This window comes from Lathyrus oleraceus, chromosome 6 (assembly GCF_024323335.1).
Source record: "Lathyrus oleraceus cultivar Zhongwan6 chromosome 6, CAAS_Psat_ZW6_1.0, whole genome shotgun sequence".
In the NCBI taxonomy this organism is placed as follows: Eukaryota; Viridiplantae; Streptophyta; class Magnoliopsida; order Fabales; family Fabaceae; genus Lathyrus; species Lathyrus oleraceus.
Window position 1 is genome coordinate 442,532,985 of NC_066584.1, and position 19,780 is coordinate 442,552,764.

At 34.7% G+C, this 19,780-nt stretch overlaps 2 protein-coding genes across 2 annotated transcripts; one reads left to right on the forward strand and one right to left on the reverse strand.

Moving 5' to 3' along the window:
- Positions 1 to 6,467: 6,467 nt before the first annotated feature.
- LOC127093098 (LRR receptor-like serine/threonine-protein kinase ERL1) lies at positions 6,468 to 13,711 on the forward strand. The gene is made up of 27 exons (XM_051031997.1): positions 6,468 to 6,955; positions 8,172 to 8,316; positions 8,406 to 8,477; positions 8,571 to 8,642; positions 8,739 to 8,810; positions 8,914 to 8,985; positions 9,078 to 9,149; positions 9,264 to 9,335; positions 9,446 to 9,517; positions 9,609 to 9,677; positions 9,859 to 9,930; positions 10,042 to 10,113; positions 10,188 to 10,259; positions 10,331 to 10,402; positions 10,491 to 10,562; positions 10,655 to 10,726; positions 10,817 to 10,888; positions 10,977 to 11,048; positions 11,138 to 11,209; positions 11,317 to 11,388; positions 11,476 to 11,547; positions 11,626 to 11,697; positions 11,779 to 11,852; positions 11,943 to 12,074; positions 12,167 to 12,505; positions 12,624 to 12,991; positions 13,100 to 13,711. The coding sequence occupies exons 1-27, from the start codon at positions 6,814 to 6,816 to the stop codon at positions 13,460 to 13,462; spliced, it is 3,000 nt and encodes a 999-aa protein (XP_050887954.1). The 5' UTR covers positions 6,468 to 6,813; the 3' UTR covers positions 13,463 to 13,711.
- Positions 13,686 to 14,793, reverse strand: LOC127093099 (uncharacterized). The gene is made up of 2 exons (XM_051031998.1): positions 14,116 to 14,793; positions 13,686 to 14,025 (listed from the first exon to the last, which is right to left on the reverse strand). Exons 1-2 carry the CDS (start codon positions 14,791 to 14,793, stop codon positions 13,918 to 13,920), a joined length of 786 nt encoding a protein of 261 aa, XP_050887955.1. The 3' UTR covers positions 13,686 to 13,917.
- Positions 14,794 to 19,780: the final 4,987 nt, after the last annotated feature.

Genomic DNA, 19,780 nt, shown 5'->3' on the forward strand with positions numbered 1-19,780 from the left:
CGAATAATTGTCATTTTAATAACAGAACTAAAGGTTTCATGATAATCAAGGCCCTCAGTTTGAGGGAAGCCTTTTGCAACAAGGGGGGCCTTGTACCTTTTTATGTTCTCATTATAGTGAAATTTGAGTCTAAATATCCACTTATATACTATAGCCTTTTTGGTAGAGAGAGAGGGGTGAGATGCTGAATATTGTTATCAGTTAGAGCCTTTAATTATGATTTTATCGCTTCTTTCCAATGTGGATCAACAATAGTAGTGTTATTGGAAGTAGTCTCAACAAAATTAGATAAAGTTAAAGTAAATAGTTTATAAATAGAAGATAAACTATGATAGGATAAATATTGAGATAAAGGATAATAAGTACTACCTGCGTTGATGGAATGAGTGTTGGAGGAGTCTCGAAGAAGAGCACAATGGAAACTTGGAGATATGTCGAGGGGTTTTAGATTCGGGTAGATTTTCTTATAGGGTAAAGGATGGGGAGAATAGGTTGGCTGTCGATGGGTTGTGGTGTGGGAATGGTTGGTTGACTAGAAGTTGATTGCGGAATGTTAAAAAACCAAATATGCCTAATAAAAAGTTTTTTATTATTTTTTTAAACGACAATAATAATATAAAAAATTATGGTAATGTTTAGCTTACAAAAATGTAATATATTGTGCTCTTTGTAATTAGTGGAATTAATTTATATTTTGAAAATGACAAAAAAAATTAATTAAATTTTTTAAAAATATAATATAATAACAATGTTTATCAATCTTGTTAAGAATGTGTGATTGGACCTAACTCAACCCTACAAAACTGGTTCGTAGAGAGAGAATTGCCCCCACTTATAAACACATGTTCAGGCCATATATTGTTTGATGTGGGACTTTTAACACAGTCTCTCATGCCCAGGACTAGACATGACCCACTGGATCTTAAACGAGGCTCTGATACCATGTTAAGAATGTGTGATTGGACCTAACTCAACCCTACAAAACCGGTTGGTAGAATGAGGACTGCCCCCACTTATAAACACATGTTCATGCCATATATTATCCGATGTGGGACTCTTAATAATTCTTTTGGGGAAAAAGCCAAATCCCACACAATATAGACTCACCCCCAATTTCATATCACTCTGATGAGGTTATTAATTTTTGCACAAGTGATAAACCTTCTTACAATGAATTTCAAGATACTTTTAATAATCTGCATGATGAATGTCTAAAGCTTTATAGATCATGTGTTAAACAAACGAAAATAATTTAATCAATAGAAAGTAAATCTAAAAACATGCAAGATAAGATAGAAAAATCTAAATTAGACATTTAAGTTTTTTGTTCAACATATAATAAATGTGCATCTCTTGAATCTAAAATTATTGAAATAAATCAAGTTATATGCAATTATGAAAAGGAAAAAGATGGAATGTATATCATTTTAAGTAATTAAAGATATGGTAAAGATAGAATTGCATTAGGATATTCTCATTTTGAAAATTCAAATCAAATAAAAAATACTATCTTTAATAAATCTAGCAATACTTATAACAATGTCCATTCCAGAAAAATATGTCATAATATACAACCTATAAAGACATATAATAAGAATTACTTATGTTATCATAAAAATAAAATTCCTAACATAACACATACTTGCTTTTATCGTAATATCATACGTCATACCTCTAAAACGCGCTTCATTAGAAAATTTGGTGTACCTAGTGGTAAATATGCATGGGTTGAGAAATAACTAAACCCAAGAGGATTTTTTACGATGTCAAAACGGGGAAAATTGTATGGTGGATTTTTTCTAATTGCGTTCGTGATATTTTCAGGATGAAAAATTCTCAAATTGCAAAAGATAAGGGGAGACATACAAGATAAAAGGGAGTTTCTAGTTGCTGCATAAATTACAAGATTTAGAAATATTAAAGCAACTCGTTGATGACCAAGAAATTTAAAAGGATGTTTGTCATCATAAAAAAGGAGATATTGTGAAGAAGAGACTCTTAGTGATATTGGCTAGGGTTTTGATGAAGACAAATACATCAATATAAAAAGAAAAAGATAAAGACATCAATGTGAACAAAAGAAGATAAAGATAAAGACAATGATTGATGAAAGGCAATTGATAAAGATATTTAAAGTTTAGGTTAAATGTCTTAATAATTAAAACATAATGATCCATCTCTTATATCCCTTAAAAACTCATTAAATGTCACTCAAATATAAGCTAACATGTTTTCAAAGTAAAAGCACTAAAACCATTGAAGTAAGGCCTTTAAAATGATTTTAAAAAAACAGGCCTACAATCGCTTACCAAAAAGATGCAATTTGGTTACCATTTTGAAAATTTCAAATTTTTCAAACAAATGCTTCATGCAATCGACTACCACGATTGTGTAATTGGTTACCACCTGAACAAATGCATTTTTTCATGTATCAATGCATCAAAAAATGTGTATAATGGTTCACAGATCCTTTCAAAAGTGTTGTCTTATTTCATAGAGGTTTCTATGTGTGTATAAACGTTGTTTTGCAACAAAAAACTAATTAACAATATTAACAACTTTAAAAATCACATTTACATGAAACAACATATCAGTTTCACGCGATCCTCAATTTTCAAAAGTGTTTAGAACTTTGTGAATTTTCAAAAACCATTGCAAGTTTCTAAACATTAACACTATGAGAATTTAAGTGATATTCAATTGAAAGGTGATATTAATAAGAATTAATAATCATAGTTTGGATCTTATAATTGTACAACCTCATAAGTTCTTCATTTCTCTATAAATTGAGTGTTACTTATTTCACCGTAATGTTCGGTGAAGATCATCATAGTGTTTGGTGATCGTGAAAAAAGTTCTTTGAGTCAGGATGATTCAAAGTCCACCATAGTATTTGGTGTTTGTTGTGTAAACATGGAATTGATGTGCTTTCTTGGCCGAAGATATGTGTTCTTTAGAGTGCTTGTTGTAAGACTTGTAAATGATATTTGATCATAGTGGGAAATTCTTTAATTAGATAGAGGGACTGCATGTACACTTAAGTTGACAAGGAGAACCGAGATAAATGTGTGTGTCATTCTACGTTTTGCACTTTATTTTCCAACACATAACTTAGTATAATTTCTAAACAACTTAATTTTCTTTTGCTCAGTAGATTATGCATAAGTTCTTCTTCTAATAATATATTATTAATGGAAGGAAGGGAATTGTTATCTATAGTATATAATTAGTCATCTTACCTTTATGGTTTCCACAAAAGTAGATGTTGCCTCCATTCTTCGTTGTTAGACTTTGGAACACACATATTTCTCCAATTGTTAAGTCGTGTACAATTGTCATCACAACAAAATTGAATGAAAGGAAAATATAATTCTCATTAATCCAAAATGAAACTGTGCACCTCTTTATATACATGATTAAGAGCAAACTAGTGCTAAAATCATGGTTATGACTTGGTCAAGCAAAACAAATATAATCTAAATTAAATAACAAACTTATAGTTTAACACCCTATTCAAACTTGAGTGTATTGAAAGAAGGTCCAATTTGGAAACCAAAATGGATAAAGGACCCGGATGAAGTGATTTCGTAAAGATGTCAATGACTTGGTCTTTCGAGGAGATTGGTTAAAGTTGAACAGTTTGGTCGTGTACTTTGTCACGCACGAGATGATAATCCATCTCGGTATGTTTTGTGCTTTCGTTGGCAATGTATATGGAACTTTGATTATCATACAAAATGGTGACTGGTCGAGGATTTAAGAAGGAGAAGTCTTGGAGTAGGTGGTGTATCCATTGAGCTTCACAAGATGTGTTGGCGAGTGCGTGGTATTCCGTTCTTACAAAGAGTGAGAGACGACCGACTAATTTTTGGATTTCCAGCTTATTAAAGAAGAGCCCAAATAGAAACAAAAACCCGTTGTTGATCTTCGTGTGATTTTGCAAGAACCTCAGTCTGTATCTGTGAAACCATTAAGTGTAAGGTTGGAAGATTTTTTGAAAAACAGACCTGTTGTAGGTGAATTTTTCAGGTAGCGAACAATCCATAAAGTTACGTTGAAGTGTGTTATTGTTGGAGCTGCAAGGAACAAACTTAATTTGCACAAAAAACATATATCAAGGCGTGAATGTGTTAAGTAAATTAGTTTACCTATTAGTCTTCTGAATTGCGTATCATCCAGGAGGAGATTAGTTGGATCAACATATAGATTGATAGTGGGGTCCATTGGTGTTGAGGTAGGTTTAGCTCCAAGGAGACCCGTATCCTGTAGTAAATCTAAACAATATTTGGGTTGACACAAATAAATGCCTTGAAAGGATCTTGAAATTTCCAAACCGAGGAAATATTTAAGATACCCCAAGTCTTTAATGTTGAAATGTTTGTCCAAAACAATTTTTATGATTGTGATTTCAGTTAAGTTATTTCCTGCAACAATAAGATCATCAATGTAGACTAATATGGCAGTGAAAGAGGAGTTATCTTGTTTAGTAAGTAAAGAGTAATCGAACTGGAGCATATTGTTTATTAAGCCCTTTTAAGAACCGAATTATATGGTCGTTGTCTTTGTAGCTTTTGATTGTGGTGAGCAGAGAACATGAATAGGGGATAACACAAACACAAGCAAAAAGAGGGCGAAAGTTATAAAGTTCTTGCCACATCTTCTTCAACATAGTGAAGTATTATGTGATATTCTGATCTCCTTGGAGAATGGCATAAATTTCCTCTTGGAGCCCTGAGATTCTGAAAAATATCGCATTGATGATATCTCTATTTGAGTTCATCCCATATTTCTCGTGCAGTCTCCATCCATTGAATACTATTAGCGATGTCAGGGTTGGTATAATTTTTTATCCAGGCCATGACCATGGTGTTGCATCGATCCCAAGCCATGGAATTGCGTTCAGTGGTAGGTGGGCGAAGTAGGGTGCCATCGATAAACCCCAATTTGTTCTTAGAGTGAAGGGACATTTTGAGGGATCGAGACCAAGTGTGATAATTTTGGTTAGTGAGGGTCGGAGTAACGATAACATGTCCTAAGTTATCAGATGGGTGCATGAAAAAAGGGGTCTAACATATCTGTTTGGTAGCTTATTTAAGGTTGGAGATTATGGTTTTGTTGATCGGTGTGGTTGCGGTTATGGTTTGGTGAAAGTGGGTTATTTTCAGGATCAATATTGTCAATGAAACCATCAAGATCTGCCATTGTTGAGGAAAATTTCAGAATAACAAAGAGATGAGTGAAGGATGTGGCGAAATATTGAAGAAACGATCGGTGGAAGAAGTGTGAAGGTGTGAAGAAACGATCCTGACCCTCTCAACGGGGCTTTGGAGAGGTCATATGATATAATGTTCACAACCAACGCATGCTTGTCGTATTTTCTTCGGGAGGAGTTGAAATTTGTTCCACCAACGAAACCACCGATAATGGTGGTAACCGCGAAGTTTGGATATTTCTTTGATATTTTCGTGAGAAAGTGGTGAAAATGGTGGTAATGATGGAAGGTGTGATCCAAATCAGTTTCACTAGAGCGCTACGGTGGGCACCACTGAATTTGTTAAAAAAGTACAAATGCATAACACTTTTAGGCTGATAAGGGTGGCTAGAGGCTTTAATATATTTGAGTGTTATGGCAAGTTCATAAGGGTGAAAACCCCTATTTTACAGGTGTTTTCGGTTTGGTTAGAGCAAGTTCACGAGGGTGGCAATTTATACTAATGAGGTATTTTCGATGAATAGTGAATCGATCCTCCTCAAGTTATAGAGGTTTATGGACTTAGATTCACGGTTTCTCGAAAATAACAACCACCCACCATAGTAATAGTAATGGACAGTTGAATCTTTATTTTTTAGGGGGATATGTGTTATTCTCTTGACTTTTTTTCTACATTATCTCTGACAAAGATACATCATTTCCCCTGAACAAGTGGACGTGTTGCTGACGATATTCTCCCCTTATGAGCGATTTGATCCGGTCACTATTTGTGACGATATATTCTCCTTATCCCTTATGAACCCTCGCAATTATATCATCCAACGTCAAACACACTTAAATTATACCATATTAAATTATACCATATGAATTAAACCAACACAAAATGGAACGAAAATTATATAACATACCATACAAAATATTTAAGAGTGAAGATACCTTTTTTTTTTAAAATAGAAATAATGTTATTATAGATAATCGATAATCCAATTAGATTTTAAAAACACTATAGAAAAAAATATTTAGATTCCTAAATACTAGTACCAGTACTACTAAATGAACATTTACTACTAGCATTTCCATACTCTCTCTCCTACAATCCACTCACTAATCCTTATCTAGCGCGCGTTACACCACACGCGCTCCTAGCTCCGTGTTTGTACAAGAAAGACCAAACACCCTACTCTCGTAGAGCGCGTAATAAAAAACTGTGCTAATCGTATATAAAAGCATGAAACGAATCAGAGTCGTTGGCTATACCCTATAGCTATAGGGAAAAAGGATATTCAGATCACGCGCGAGCAATGGAGCGTGAGAAAAGACATCGAAACGATAGCTGTCAAATAACACTGGGAAACGGCGATACAAATGACGGCGGCTACATCCAGTATAAACAGTGACACTCATCTAACGTCGCTTCACCGCCGTTTCTCTTTTCTCTTTCTCTCTCTTCATAAAACTCTCTCTTCTGTGTTTACCTTACACTTCACGCCAAACGCCTGCGCCCTCCCTCTCTCTCTCTGTAACAACCTCTGCAACAGCTCCATTTTTTTCTCTCATTAACTTCTCATACTCAGTCTTGAGGTTTTGTCTTGTTCGTAACAATGGTAGAAGAAAAAGGGTTCGTGCTTTTGCTATATGGTGCTTCCCAACATAAGTTGAGGTTTCTGATGTTTCATACGACGACATTGATGTTTCTCACGATGTTGGTTCTTTCTCCATTTGCATTTTCACTCACTGAAGAAGGTTTGTGTTTTAGTGTTTTTTTCCTCTTATCAAGTGTAGTAACTTCTTTGGTTCTTTTCGTTTTCTTTGTTACTAAAAAACGTTACACTGTTGGTTTTTTTTCCTCAGATGATTGATACAGTGTTAACTTAACTATTATCCTTTTTGTTCACTTTCATTCGAAACTATTGAAACAGTGATGCTTTTTTTTTTAGTTTTACCATATTTTTTCGAACCTGTGATAATTTTTTAAAATATATTTTCTATTTAGTTGATTCTATTTCTTTGGAATGTGTTGTTTGAATTTGGTGAAACAAGTTTGCATGTTTTTTTAATCGTGTGATTGAATAAGAAGTGCTTTTTCCCGTGAGTAGAAATAACTCTAGAAAGAGGTTATGTGCTTTAGAATTTTAATCCATTAATGTTGAACTTTTTCTCTTATTTATTTGTTTATTTATATTTTTTTTAATATTGACTATTTTTTAGGTTTTATTTATTTATTTATTCTATCTCTCCCCAAAACTAGATTTATTACTTATTTATAATACGTATATAATATTCATATTAAAATATTGATTATGATTACCACTTTCAAGTAGTTGAACAATTTTCGAAACATGCTATTAATATTAGGTGACGAATGTGGTGGCTCCAATGGTTGTGTTCTTTGAGGTTGGAGCAGTGCAGTGTTCCTATGTTGTTGCAATAATTACACTATTAATTTCTACTCCCCATAATTTACATGCAATTAACACTTAAACTAATTTTATTTATGTATAGTAAATATTATTCCCCATATTTTTGATAGCTAGTAGAAAAAATTAATATTTTAAGTGAGACAAAATGAGAGCTTTTTAATTAAGTAGAAAAAATGAGAGTAGCTAGTACACAAACAATTCATTATCTTCTTTTCACATGCTTCCAAACAATACAAGTACTTTTTTTTGACCAATGTATAAAATATGCTTCTCATATAAAATTTTCAACTTTTCCCAAAAAATTATTTTTGACTGGTATGCTTTTATGTTTAGTGTCCGATTCCAGTACTGCACATGTCAGTATCATAATTCTGATTTATAATAATATACAATGCATTATTATTCCTTATAATGCATTATTATAATTATTATTATTGCTATCATACATATGCTACTATGCTTTAAGATTTTGATGAATTAATAGGATGTGACTAAGTTTATGCAGTGTTTGAATTATGACTATTTGGTAAATGCATTAGGACAAGCATTAATGGCAATGAAGTCTTCGTTCAACAACATTGCTGACGTTCTTCTTGACTGGGATGATGTGCATAATGACGACTTTTGTTCATGGCGTGGAGTTTTTTGTGATAATGTCACTCTTACTTTAACAGTGGTTTCTCTGTGAGTCTTTTGTCCTTCAGACTATTCCTAGCGTTTGTCTTATTCTCTCATAAGTGTTCAAGTCTAATGTTTTTGTCTTGTTTGTGTAGGAATTTATCATGCTTGAATCTTGGTGGTGAAATATCGCCAGCAATCGGTGATTTAAGAAACTTGCAATCCATGTATGTTGTGTCGTCACCTTTTATTGCAATTCGTGATTTTTGATAATGTTGATTTGTATGTTAACTAATGACTGTGTATTTTGGTAATGACAGAGACCTTCAAGGGAATAAACTAACTGGTCAAATCCCCGATGAAATTGGGAACTGCGGTGAACTTGTTCATCTGTAGGACTATTTTCTTGTGTCATAAGTTATTATTAATTATTATTGATTAATGTGACACAGGTGCTAATTAAATTAGTTTTCTTTGTTAATTTGAAGGGATTTATCTGATAATCAGCTCTATGGTGATATACCTTTCTCCGTTTCGAAGCTGAAGCTACTTGAATTTTTGTAAGCCTTAATTTATAATATAAGTTCACTTTGTTGTGCCGTTTTTTTTATTTTTATTTTTAATTCGAGCTAATTTGAGTTACGTGGTGGTGTGTAACTGTAGGAATTTGAAGAATAATCAGTTGACTGGTCCTATTCCTTCGACTTTATCGCAAATTCCAAATCTCAAGACTATGTGAGTTCATATTTTGTCATTATATGAATACTCAGCTACATTCATTGTGTGATAAGAATTGACATTTAATCACTCTTTTGTTATGTTTTCAGTGATCTTGCTAGAAATAAGTTCATTGGAGAGATACCGAGGCTACTATATTGGAATGAAGTATTGCAATACCTGTAGGTTTATTTATGCCACTCTATGTAAATAAAGTTTCGACACGAATGTTTCTTGTTATTTCTGTTGTTGTTTTAAAGACTTTTTTTGTGATGTGATTTTGTACAATGCTGCAGTGGGTTGCGAGGGAACATGTTGACTGGAATTTTGTCTCCCGACATTTGTCAATTAACTGGTTTATGGTATTTGTGAGTAATCATGCCCGGATACATTGAGACCTCTCTTCTGTTCGATGCTGTTTGTTTCTGGACTTACGCTTTTATCGGTTATTCTGATATGTTTAATCATGACTTTTCAGTGACGTCAGAGGCAATAATTTGACTGGTACTATACCAGAGAGCATTGGCAACTGTACAAGTTTTGAAATCTTGTATGCCAAGTATTCTTTATGCTCAATAGTAGTATTTTTCTTCAGAATTTTTTTATCTTGGTTCTTAGTCTATCTTCTCATTGAATTTCAGTGACATATCGTATAATCAGATTACGGGGGAGATTCCGTATAACATTGGATTTCTTCAAGTAGCTACTTTGTAAGTACCATCACTAATTGTTATTCCAATATTAATTAATGTAATTGTGTACCATTCTCTTTGTTTAATTGAGTTCTTTTCTTGGTGAATGGTAATGACTCACGAGTCCGACTTAATTGTTTGTTTAGTATAGATTGAATGTAGAAGTTAACGGTCAGTTATTGTTGTGATTTATCCCTAGGTCGCTTCAAGGAAATAGGTTAACTGGGAAGATACCGGAAGTAATTGGTTTGATGCAAGCTCTTGCAATTTTGTAAGTTTAACTGATCATTCCATCTTTATAAATATTGTTGTTGATCATCTTTGACTTGGTGTTTCATATCAATTTAATAATGCATTTTTTTGAATCCTGGCATTGTTGTAGGGATTTGAGTGAGAATCTGTTAGTGGGACCGATTCCTCCAATATTAGGAAATCTATCTTTCACCGGCAAACTGTAAGTGTGTCACTTCACTGTTATTAGTACTTTATATAGTAATTGTTTCTTTTCTAAGCTCTTTAGTTTTGCAGATATCTTCATGGAAACATGCTTACTGGATCGATACCTCCCGAGCTAGGCAATATGTCTAAACTGAGCTACCTGTGAGTTGATTTTCATTTATATCCTTGTTATCTTTGTTTTGACCATGAAATTACTAAGCTTGAATTTCTAGGCAATTGAATGATAATCAACTGGTGGGTGAAATTCCTAATGAGTTTGGGAAGCTTGAACATCTGTTCGAATTGTAAGTTATTTAACTTTCAGTTTCGCTCTCAATAACATGTATCAAGTGTAGTTTTTTAGTGCTAAATTGCGACTTATACCCTCTTCAGGAATCTTGCCAATAATCGTCTTAATGGATCTATTCCACATAACATAAGCTCCTGCACGTCCTTAAATCAGTTGTAAGATTCTTAATATAGTAGTATCTGTTGTAACTCTTGTTTTTAACTACCTTGGCTCATAAATTAATAATTCATATGGTTATCTTCTGCAGTAATGTGCATGGTAATCAGTTAAGCGGTTCTATTCCATTGAGCTTTCGCAACCTCGAGAGTTTGACTTACTTGTACGACAAACTCAATATATTTTTGTTTAATTATACTTTGTCAAATTTCTCACATGTTTAGTGACATGAGTATATTTGTTTGATCTCCAGAAATCTCTCTGCGAACAACTTTAAAGGGATTATACCAGTTGAGTTAGGCCGTATCATAAATCTTGATACATTGTAAGTTCACGAAAACATGAGTCTAGATTTATGACTTTTGATGTAAGCTGAACATTAATTCAAAATGCAACTTTATATTATGTGTCAGGGACCTATCTAGCAATAATTTTTCCGGTCATGTCCCAGCATCTGTTGGTTCTTTAGAGCATCTTTTGACCTTGTAAGATCAAAGTTCTAATAACTCATGTCGTCTTTTTTTCCTTATTTCTTGTTACTGAATTTGATCAATATTAAATGTTATGTATACAGGAACTTGAGTCGGAACCATCTTGATGGTCCCTTGTCTGCTGAATTTGGGAATCTCAGAAGCATACAGATTATGTGAGTTTTGTAGACAATTTCTGCTCTTCAGGATAGAAATTCAACCTTCTGTTAGTTTTCTATCCGAGATGTTTTAATTGGTTCATAATGATTTATTCTTCCTCTAGTGATATGTCCTTCAACAATCTGTCGGGTAGCATTCCTCCAGAGATTGGACAGCTGCAGAACCTTGCCTCTCTGTATGTTTAGCTATGTAGTATGTAGTTTGTGTTTTTTGTTTATCTCTTGCTTGTCGTTGATATGCGACTACTTTAACTGTATGGTAGGATTTTGAACAACAATGACCTGCACGGGAAGATTCCGGAGCAGCTCACCAACTGTTTCAGTCTTTCTTCCATGTGAGTATTCATTTTGTAATGTTTCGAGCTTCTCCGAGTAGTTCCCTCCTAATGTCTTTTTGTGTCTTTACTTTTAAGGAACTTTTCTTATAACAACTTCACCGGAGTAGTTCCATCTTCTAAGAACTTCACGCGGTTCCCGGCTGACAGGTAGTGCAGAGAAGTCTTTTAATTTCATATGAATGTTAAGAACTTTTATATGCCGATGACTTTTAATATGACATTTTGCAGCTTCTTTGGGAATCCTTTATTATGTGGAAATTGGGTAGGATCCATATGCCGTCCATATCTCCCAAAATCAAGAGGTATCTGAAGTGAATCCCATTTGCGATGTTTATTTTGTTTGCGAACGAGTTTTTAAGTAAATGAATATATTTTGTTATTGTTCTTTTCAGAGATATTTTCTAGAGTTGCAGTTGCATGTCTCACTCTCGGTATCATCGTGTTACTGGCTATGGTTATTATTGCTATCTATAGATCCATCCAGTCGAAGCAGTTGTTGAAAGCATCTAGCATGTCCGACCTAGGTTTGATAACCGATAGAATACTACTAGGATTGTAATTTTTCGAACTAGCCTTTTTTCTTTACTTGATATTTTAATTTTGTATGTCTCTTCAGTGCCTCCCAAGCTTGTGGTTCTTCATATGGATTTGGCAATACACACTTTGGATGATATAATGAGAAGCACTGAAAATCTCAGTGAGAAATTTATCATAGGTTATGGTGCCTCTAGTACTGTGTACAAGTGTGTGTTGAAAAATTCCCGACCGATTGCAGTCAAGCGATTGTACAATCAGCATCCACACAATTTAAGGGAATTCGAAACGGAACTTGTAACGATAGGCAGCATTAGACATAGAAATCTTGTCGTCTTGCATGGCTATGCCCTTACTCCTTATGCAAATCTCCTTTTTTATGAGTACATGGCAAATGGCTCTCTTTGGGATCTTCTACATGGTAATTTTGGTGTTCTTGCAACAAAACTTTTATTTTTTTAGGAGGTTAGATTTGTTTATATCTCTCTCTTTGATATAGCAATGCTGCTTTTTGGTGCTTAAATTGTGTATCGTGACAGGTCCGCTGAAGGTAAAACTTGATTGGGAAACACGGATGAGGATTGCTGTTGGAGCTGCTGAAGGACTTGCTTATCTTCACCATGACTGCAACCCTCGAATTGTTCACAGGGACATTAAGTCTTCAAATATTTTGCTGGATGAAAACTTCGAGGCTCACCTTTCTGATTTTGGCACTGCAAAATGCATCCCAGCCACAAAAACTCATGCCTCAACTTATGTCCTTGGAACTATAGGCTATATTGATCCTGAATATGCACGAACTTCTCGGCTGAATGAGAAATCAGATGTATATAGCTTTGGCATTGTTCTGCTAGAGCTACTCACTGGGAAGAAGGCAGTGGATAATGATTCCAATTTGCATCAATTGGTATGTGCATCAAACTGTTATGTGGAATATATTAACTGATATTATTGATTTGAGTTGTCGATTTTATGAAATCTTTATTGATTATTTTTATGTTGAATGTGAATTCAGATATTGTCCAAGGCTGATAATAACACTGTAATGGAAGCGGTGGATCCTGAGGTATCCGTTACCTGCGTTGATTTGGCTCATGTCAAGAAGACCTTTCAACTTGCTTTGCTATGCACAAAAAAGAACCCTTCCGAGAGGCCTACCATGCATGAAGTAACAAGGGTACTTATTTCACTTCTTCCCGCACCTCCAAGTAAAGTCATTGCAGCTACGGGGAAGAGTTTCGACTATGCTCCTTTCGTGGTTGACAAGGGACAGCACCACCGAAAATTGGATGGACTACAACCTCAGCGCGATAACAGTTCTTCTAATGCTCAATGGTTTGTTCGATTCGGAGATGCTATATCCAAGGATTCCCTTTGACTCCTGGTGTCTTCCTACTGTGACTCATGTTATAGACAACAAGTTGATGAAGGGTGAAAGTAAAGACTTTTTTGTGTTTTGATATTTCCTTAAATATATAACCTTAGCAAATAGAAAGAATGGCTTATTGTAGAAGCACTTGTTCCTAGGTATTGTATCCTCAAATGGTTTATTCCACTTGTTTAACTTTTTGGATAGACTGATTTTGGATAGAAGCACTTATTTATATGAAAAGGTTAAGTATTTCTACAGTTTATGTACTATCATAATTCAAGATTTTTCTTTGGAAAATGTTCCATTTCCACACATGTGAAATTTTGTGAAATTTCAAAACACATTTTACTACAACACAATAATTTCTAGTAAAATCAACATTCTGCAATCTCAATAAAAGGAAAGTCTTTAATGTTTAAAATCTACAGCAGTCTTGGTTCTGTATCTTGTGAATTTGCTGTTTAGACTAGTTTCAGCCTAGGGTAGTGCTTTCTCTTCAACAAACCTTCAATCATATTGCTGCTGCTTACAATGGAGAAGCATCCAAAAACTTGTTTTCTTGTGATTTTCTGCATGTTTTGTTGATGCAAAATAGCAAAATTTGGTATTGTAATTCCTTTTGAGTAAACGCAAACAAAAATCAAAGGGTGAAAAGTTACCTTTGGGGGATCCCATTTGTTCATTTGAGTTGCTTTTCTTCTACAGCTTCTTCTCCTGCTCATCATAATAAGCTCTCCAAGTGTCGGTTGCTTGCTCGACACATCACACATATAGTCTTCATCCTCAAAACCTTTACCCTTTAGTTCCACCGAACTTGAACTTCCCTTTTCAGTATAACCAACATTCTTCTCAAGAAAACCAGACTTCGGTGGAAACAAAGGAAAAAGACATTCCAGAAAAGCCGAACCAGTTAAACTCGACACACCAGTTGCATAACTACTTAAACTATCTGTCTCCGATGAAGCTGGAGAGACCGGAGAAGATGGAGTATAGAGCAAGTCACAAGTATTCTTCGAAAACAAACCTTGCTGCATCGGAATAATAGCCGTAGAGAGTTTAAAACATTCATCTGCATCAAAACTAAACGCTTCAAACTCCAAGCTAGTTATGCTTTCATGTTGAGCATCAACATGTGAGAAACTAGGGAGTGGTATTCCAGGCTTTTCCTCCCAAACAAAAGGAACGGATGCAATTTGTTTGAGTGGAGATTTTGGTAACTTAGAAACTGATGAGACCATTGGTTTCCAATCTTTTATAGGAATGCCTGGTTTTGTTTCCCATATAAAAGGAACTGAAGGTGGTTCTCTAATATGTTTCTTCCTTTGTTTTTCATCCATTTTTTTTAATTTCTATGAATGTGTTTGAGTTGGTACTTTTTATAGTAGTTGTAGATGTGGAATAGTAGTGGTTTAGTGCCAACTTTTTTTGAACTGTGCCATTTTGTTTTCATAAAGATTAGGCATACCTGCTCCACTTCAAGATCATGAATTAAGTATTGTCGTATCAGTGCAATATTATCCAAAACTCTACGACCAAGAATACTGTAAATTGTAGAAAATGAATAAGAAATTCGAAGTTAAAAATACAAGATTAAAAAATATATTTAAATCATTATTAAATACTTTTTAATATATAATCCATATAATTTTGGTTGAGAAACATCAATCCTGAAGTTAATAGAATAAATCTATATTAATAAAGATCAATCCTTTTGATTGATCAAACTTTTTGTTCTTCACCATTTGTTGCAAGATGATTTTACATTACACCGAGAATTAAAAGTGAGACAAAAGAGAAAATTCTGAAAAAAGATGAATGTATTATTGTGCAAATTGCACTCTAAGTGTTGGTTACAATGTGCGTTAATCACAACTATGATTTATGAAACTACACAAATCTTTTACAAAACTTGTTATTCTTAGTACAAATGAAATAGAGACTCCCTCTATTTATAGATGAGATTACTTGCACTCAAAGTAATCACAAAATAACTAACTCAATTAAAACTAAGCTAAATCAATATTTTTTGACTCTATTGACTCCTTCGACTCATTCGACAAGCTGTAATTGACTTTCTGAATGTGTTCATGGTAGATTAAAAAATATATTTGTTAGTTAGAAAGTGTGAATTTTGAAAGCGTTGGTCATCAATCAAAAATATGATTGTAGTGCAACATAATGAGATACATATCTCATTTGGAAGAAGTATATGTTTAGTGGGGAGTGGAGGAAAACTGAATTTGAGTTGGATAAAAAGTGTAATTTAGAGGAATTAAAATAAAATAGTATATATTTTAAAAGTTAGACAAAAATTAAGTATTTAGAGTATTTTCTATCAGTACATGAAAGGTAAAGGAATAGCATAAAAAAAGAACTTTGAGAAAGGAGTGTTAGGGCTTGAGAGAAGGAACCATTTGAAGTTGATTTGTTGAATTTTTCTAGAATTACATGGTAGGGGGATTCTTCATCTATGAGTGTTGAATTCATAAAGGGGTAGAGAGGTTTTCCTTAACCTCCAATAAGATTTTTTTCTCTTTTGTTGATTTGTGTTGTATGATGAGCAATTGATTGAAATTCTGTTTTATACCATGTTTCGATTGCAATTTTGTGTATTATTCTTGTAGTGATTGTGTCATATGTTGGTTGTTCATAAACATGATTTTTTTTAGATGAAAGTTGGATTTTCAAAGCATGAATTAATTTTGTTTTTGTGGTTAAATTGTTGGAATAACATGTTAGATTAATAGATATTATCATGTTTTAATGTGGGAATCATGGGGGTGTTGTTTCTGCATTATTTGAGAGTGTTTGAGTGAGTTTTCACAGGTTTTGCCATAGCTGAACGAAATTCCGCTTCTATTAGCAGGGTGACGAGCATCACCCGTATGACACCCTAAGCGGCATGCACTGTGAAACACTGACGGGCGTCAGACACATGACGGGGAGACCATCATGATCTCCGGGCGAGTATAGTCTTGACAAGTCGTCACAGTGTGACGTGCTGAGTGATTGGAAGGATGATGAGCGTCGTCCTGGTGACGGGTTGCCCAACATCGAGTCAGAATGCGTGTTCTAACCTGTTGAGTTGAGTTTTGTGCGTGGTTTTGTCGGGCGGTCGAAGATTGACTGTTGTTTGGCGTATTTTGATAAGTATGGTTTAATTAATTAAATTATATGGTGACTTGTCCCAAGCCTTGACTGAGGATTTGGAGCTCAAAGTGAGGGATCGGGGTTCGTAGAGATTAGGACCCGGTTCGTATAAAGAACCAAATGTTAAGTCGGTACCGCACACATATAGAGTTGAGTTATGAGTCTGGTACATAGTTGGGACCATGACGAGCACGAGTCCAGTCATGGTTGCATTATATTGCATGATTGTGATTGGATGAGTGTATTGTGTGTTAGATATGAATACATGATCTTGGTGCGTTCCTCTGAATTGTGGATGATTTTATAGATGTATGAATCTATCCTGAATGTTTATGCACCGTTTATTATTTGAATGTATTATCACCCTTTTTTTGTGTTGTTGCGCCTATGCTCCTTTGGAGTATATATAATCAGGTATCTAAGTAGAAGCTTGAGGCTAAGGAAGGTGTTGTGCCTCTTTAGTTGCTTGTCGCTCAAGTCTATAGTTGAAGTCGCTCTAATATGTAACAAGAGGGGACAAGTTGTTTGTCATTATATTGTCTTGCATATCTTCATTTGCTTTCAGCATTGAACCAATTTTCAAACCTTTGGTTGTTAAGGCTTTTATGCCAACTATTTTCTAATTTTCCGCTGCTTATGAAATGATTAGTTGTAATTATATGGTTTTAAATGGTTTTGATTGTGCGAGTAACATTCTGCTTTAGTGGATATTTATGTTTTCTTTGTATTTTATTATTTAATTGTCGAGTCGGGAAGTATGGTCTTTCATAATGGTATCATAGCAGGTTGGTCCATCCGACCAGGTTCTTGACATGTTAATTGTTCCCTAGTATGCAACACGTGTATGTACACTGTAGATGCATTATTTCTTCTGATGTCTGTTTTACGGTGTGAAGAATGGTTGGAAGAACGATCGCGCAATTGTTGATGCTTTGGAGTCAGTGGATCAGGAGCTGCATGGACATCAGAACCAGGATGATGATGAATTTCATGGCATGGGAAAATTTTAGAGGAATAATCTGCCAACGTTAAAGGACAGGTATGACCCGGAGGGTGCTCATGCATGTCTGAAAGAGATTGAAAAGATTTTCTGAGTGATGGCTTGTATTAAGGAACATAAAGTATTGTTTAGTACCCACATGTTGTCTGAAGAGGCCGTAGATTGGTGGGATAATGCACGTCAGAGGCTAGAGGTGGTTGGTACTGAGATTACTTAGGTTGTGTTCAGAGCGCAGTTTTTGGAGAAGTACTTTCCTAAGGATATGAGTAGCAAGAAGAAGATTGAATTCCTTGAGCTGAAGCAAGGAAATTCGACGATTGTAGAGTATGCTGCCAAGTTTGAGGAGCAAGTGAAGTTATGTTCGCATTATAATAATGTTGTTGCGAATGGCTCAAAATGGCTCAAGTTTGAGAGCAGGACGCGTCCCGAGATCAAATAAGGTATTGGTTACCTGGAGATCCGTCACTTTTTTGTACTGGTGAATAACTGCATAATCTATGATGAGGATATCAGAGCCCGATATGCTCACTACAAGAGTGTTAGTGAGAAGAAAGGGAAGAGTCAGATTTGTGGGAAGCCATGCAGAATTCCAGCTGATAAAGGGAAACAAAGGGTACCAGGTGATAATAATCGAAGTTGGGGAGAGACTCCTACTTCTATGAGATGTTTTAAGTGTGGTGAGTATGGACATCATGATCCTGAGTGCTAGAGCACAAATATGAACTACTTCAAGTGTGGGAAGTCAGGTCACCATGTTGCTGATTGTAGGAGTAATAACTTGACTTGCTTTAACTATGGAGAGTGAGGTCATATTAGTACTCAGTGTGAGAAACCGAAGAAGGACCATCTAGAGGGAAGGTTTTTGCATTGTCTAGAGCATATGTTATTGCGTCAAATAACTTGATTCGAGGTACATGCTTTATCAATAATACTTATTTGATTACTATTGTTGATACATGTGCGACACATTCGTTTATATCGGTTGAGTGTGTGTTGAGGTTGAAGTTAGTGGCGTCTACTATGAATGGTAGCATGTTCATTGATACCCTAACTAGTGGTTCAACGACTACTTCTGTAGTGTGTTTTAATTGTCATGTGACAATTTTTGGGCGAGATTTTGGGATGGACTTAGTGTGTTTTCCTTCAAGTAAGCTTGACATTGTTGTGGGAATCAATTGGCAGGCCCCCTCTACGTAGCCAGAAGTCTTACGTGTATGGCTCCAGCTGGACCATACGCCTTACCCTGGGCCATACACGTATGAGTGCAAAAACAACCCATACGCTTATAGTCGAGGCCATACGCGTATGGCACAATCCAGATTTGAAAAAGCCCATAATTTATCTATATAGCTGAAAAACACGAATTTCCAAGGGTTGGACGATTTTTTAGTACAAAGAACGCGTTTTGAAGGCTGGAACACTGAAGATTTCATGGTGGATCAAGAATTTCATGAAATTTTGTGATTGAAGATCTCTTTTTTCCTTTAATTTGTAATGTCTACACTTTCTGTCATATTTTTATTTACCGTTATGAGTAGCTAAACCTTTAAATGTTAGGGGATGTCCCTAGTTCAGATTTATGATACAATTCTAGATTTCTACCTTGTAATAACTTTGATTTTATGATATTTGACTTATTTATAATTTATGTCTTATGTTTTTTATAACATCCTAAAAACCCGCACGAAATTATCAAAGAATTTAGTTAACAAAATACAATCACTTTGGGTGTCACTCACAACAATCATAATCTGCTCCGTAACACGAGTTATAACAAAATAGTTTAATACACACATTTGTATCTAGGATGTTTACACGACATCCAACTCATTTGAATAACTTCGCAGTGGAATCATAATAAAAAAACATACCAATTTAAAATTTCATAATAGTTTTCATAACAAAATTAAAAGCACCAACTCGTGAGTCTTCTCCAAGTGCTATCACACCAAAACATAAAACAAATACGAGAGCATGCATTGTCTCTCAGAAAATTTCAATATAAAATAAATAATTCGCTCCACAGTGTTACATATTAGAGCATAACCAAAACTAACACGAATAAATTAAAAGAAATAGCTCCAGGAGCTAACTTCCACTCACAACAGCTTCTCTACTCTTGAGTATCTACATGATGCCCATGTAAAGGAAACATTCAAACATAATGGGTGGGA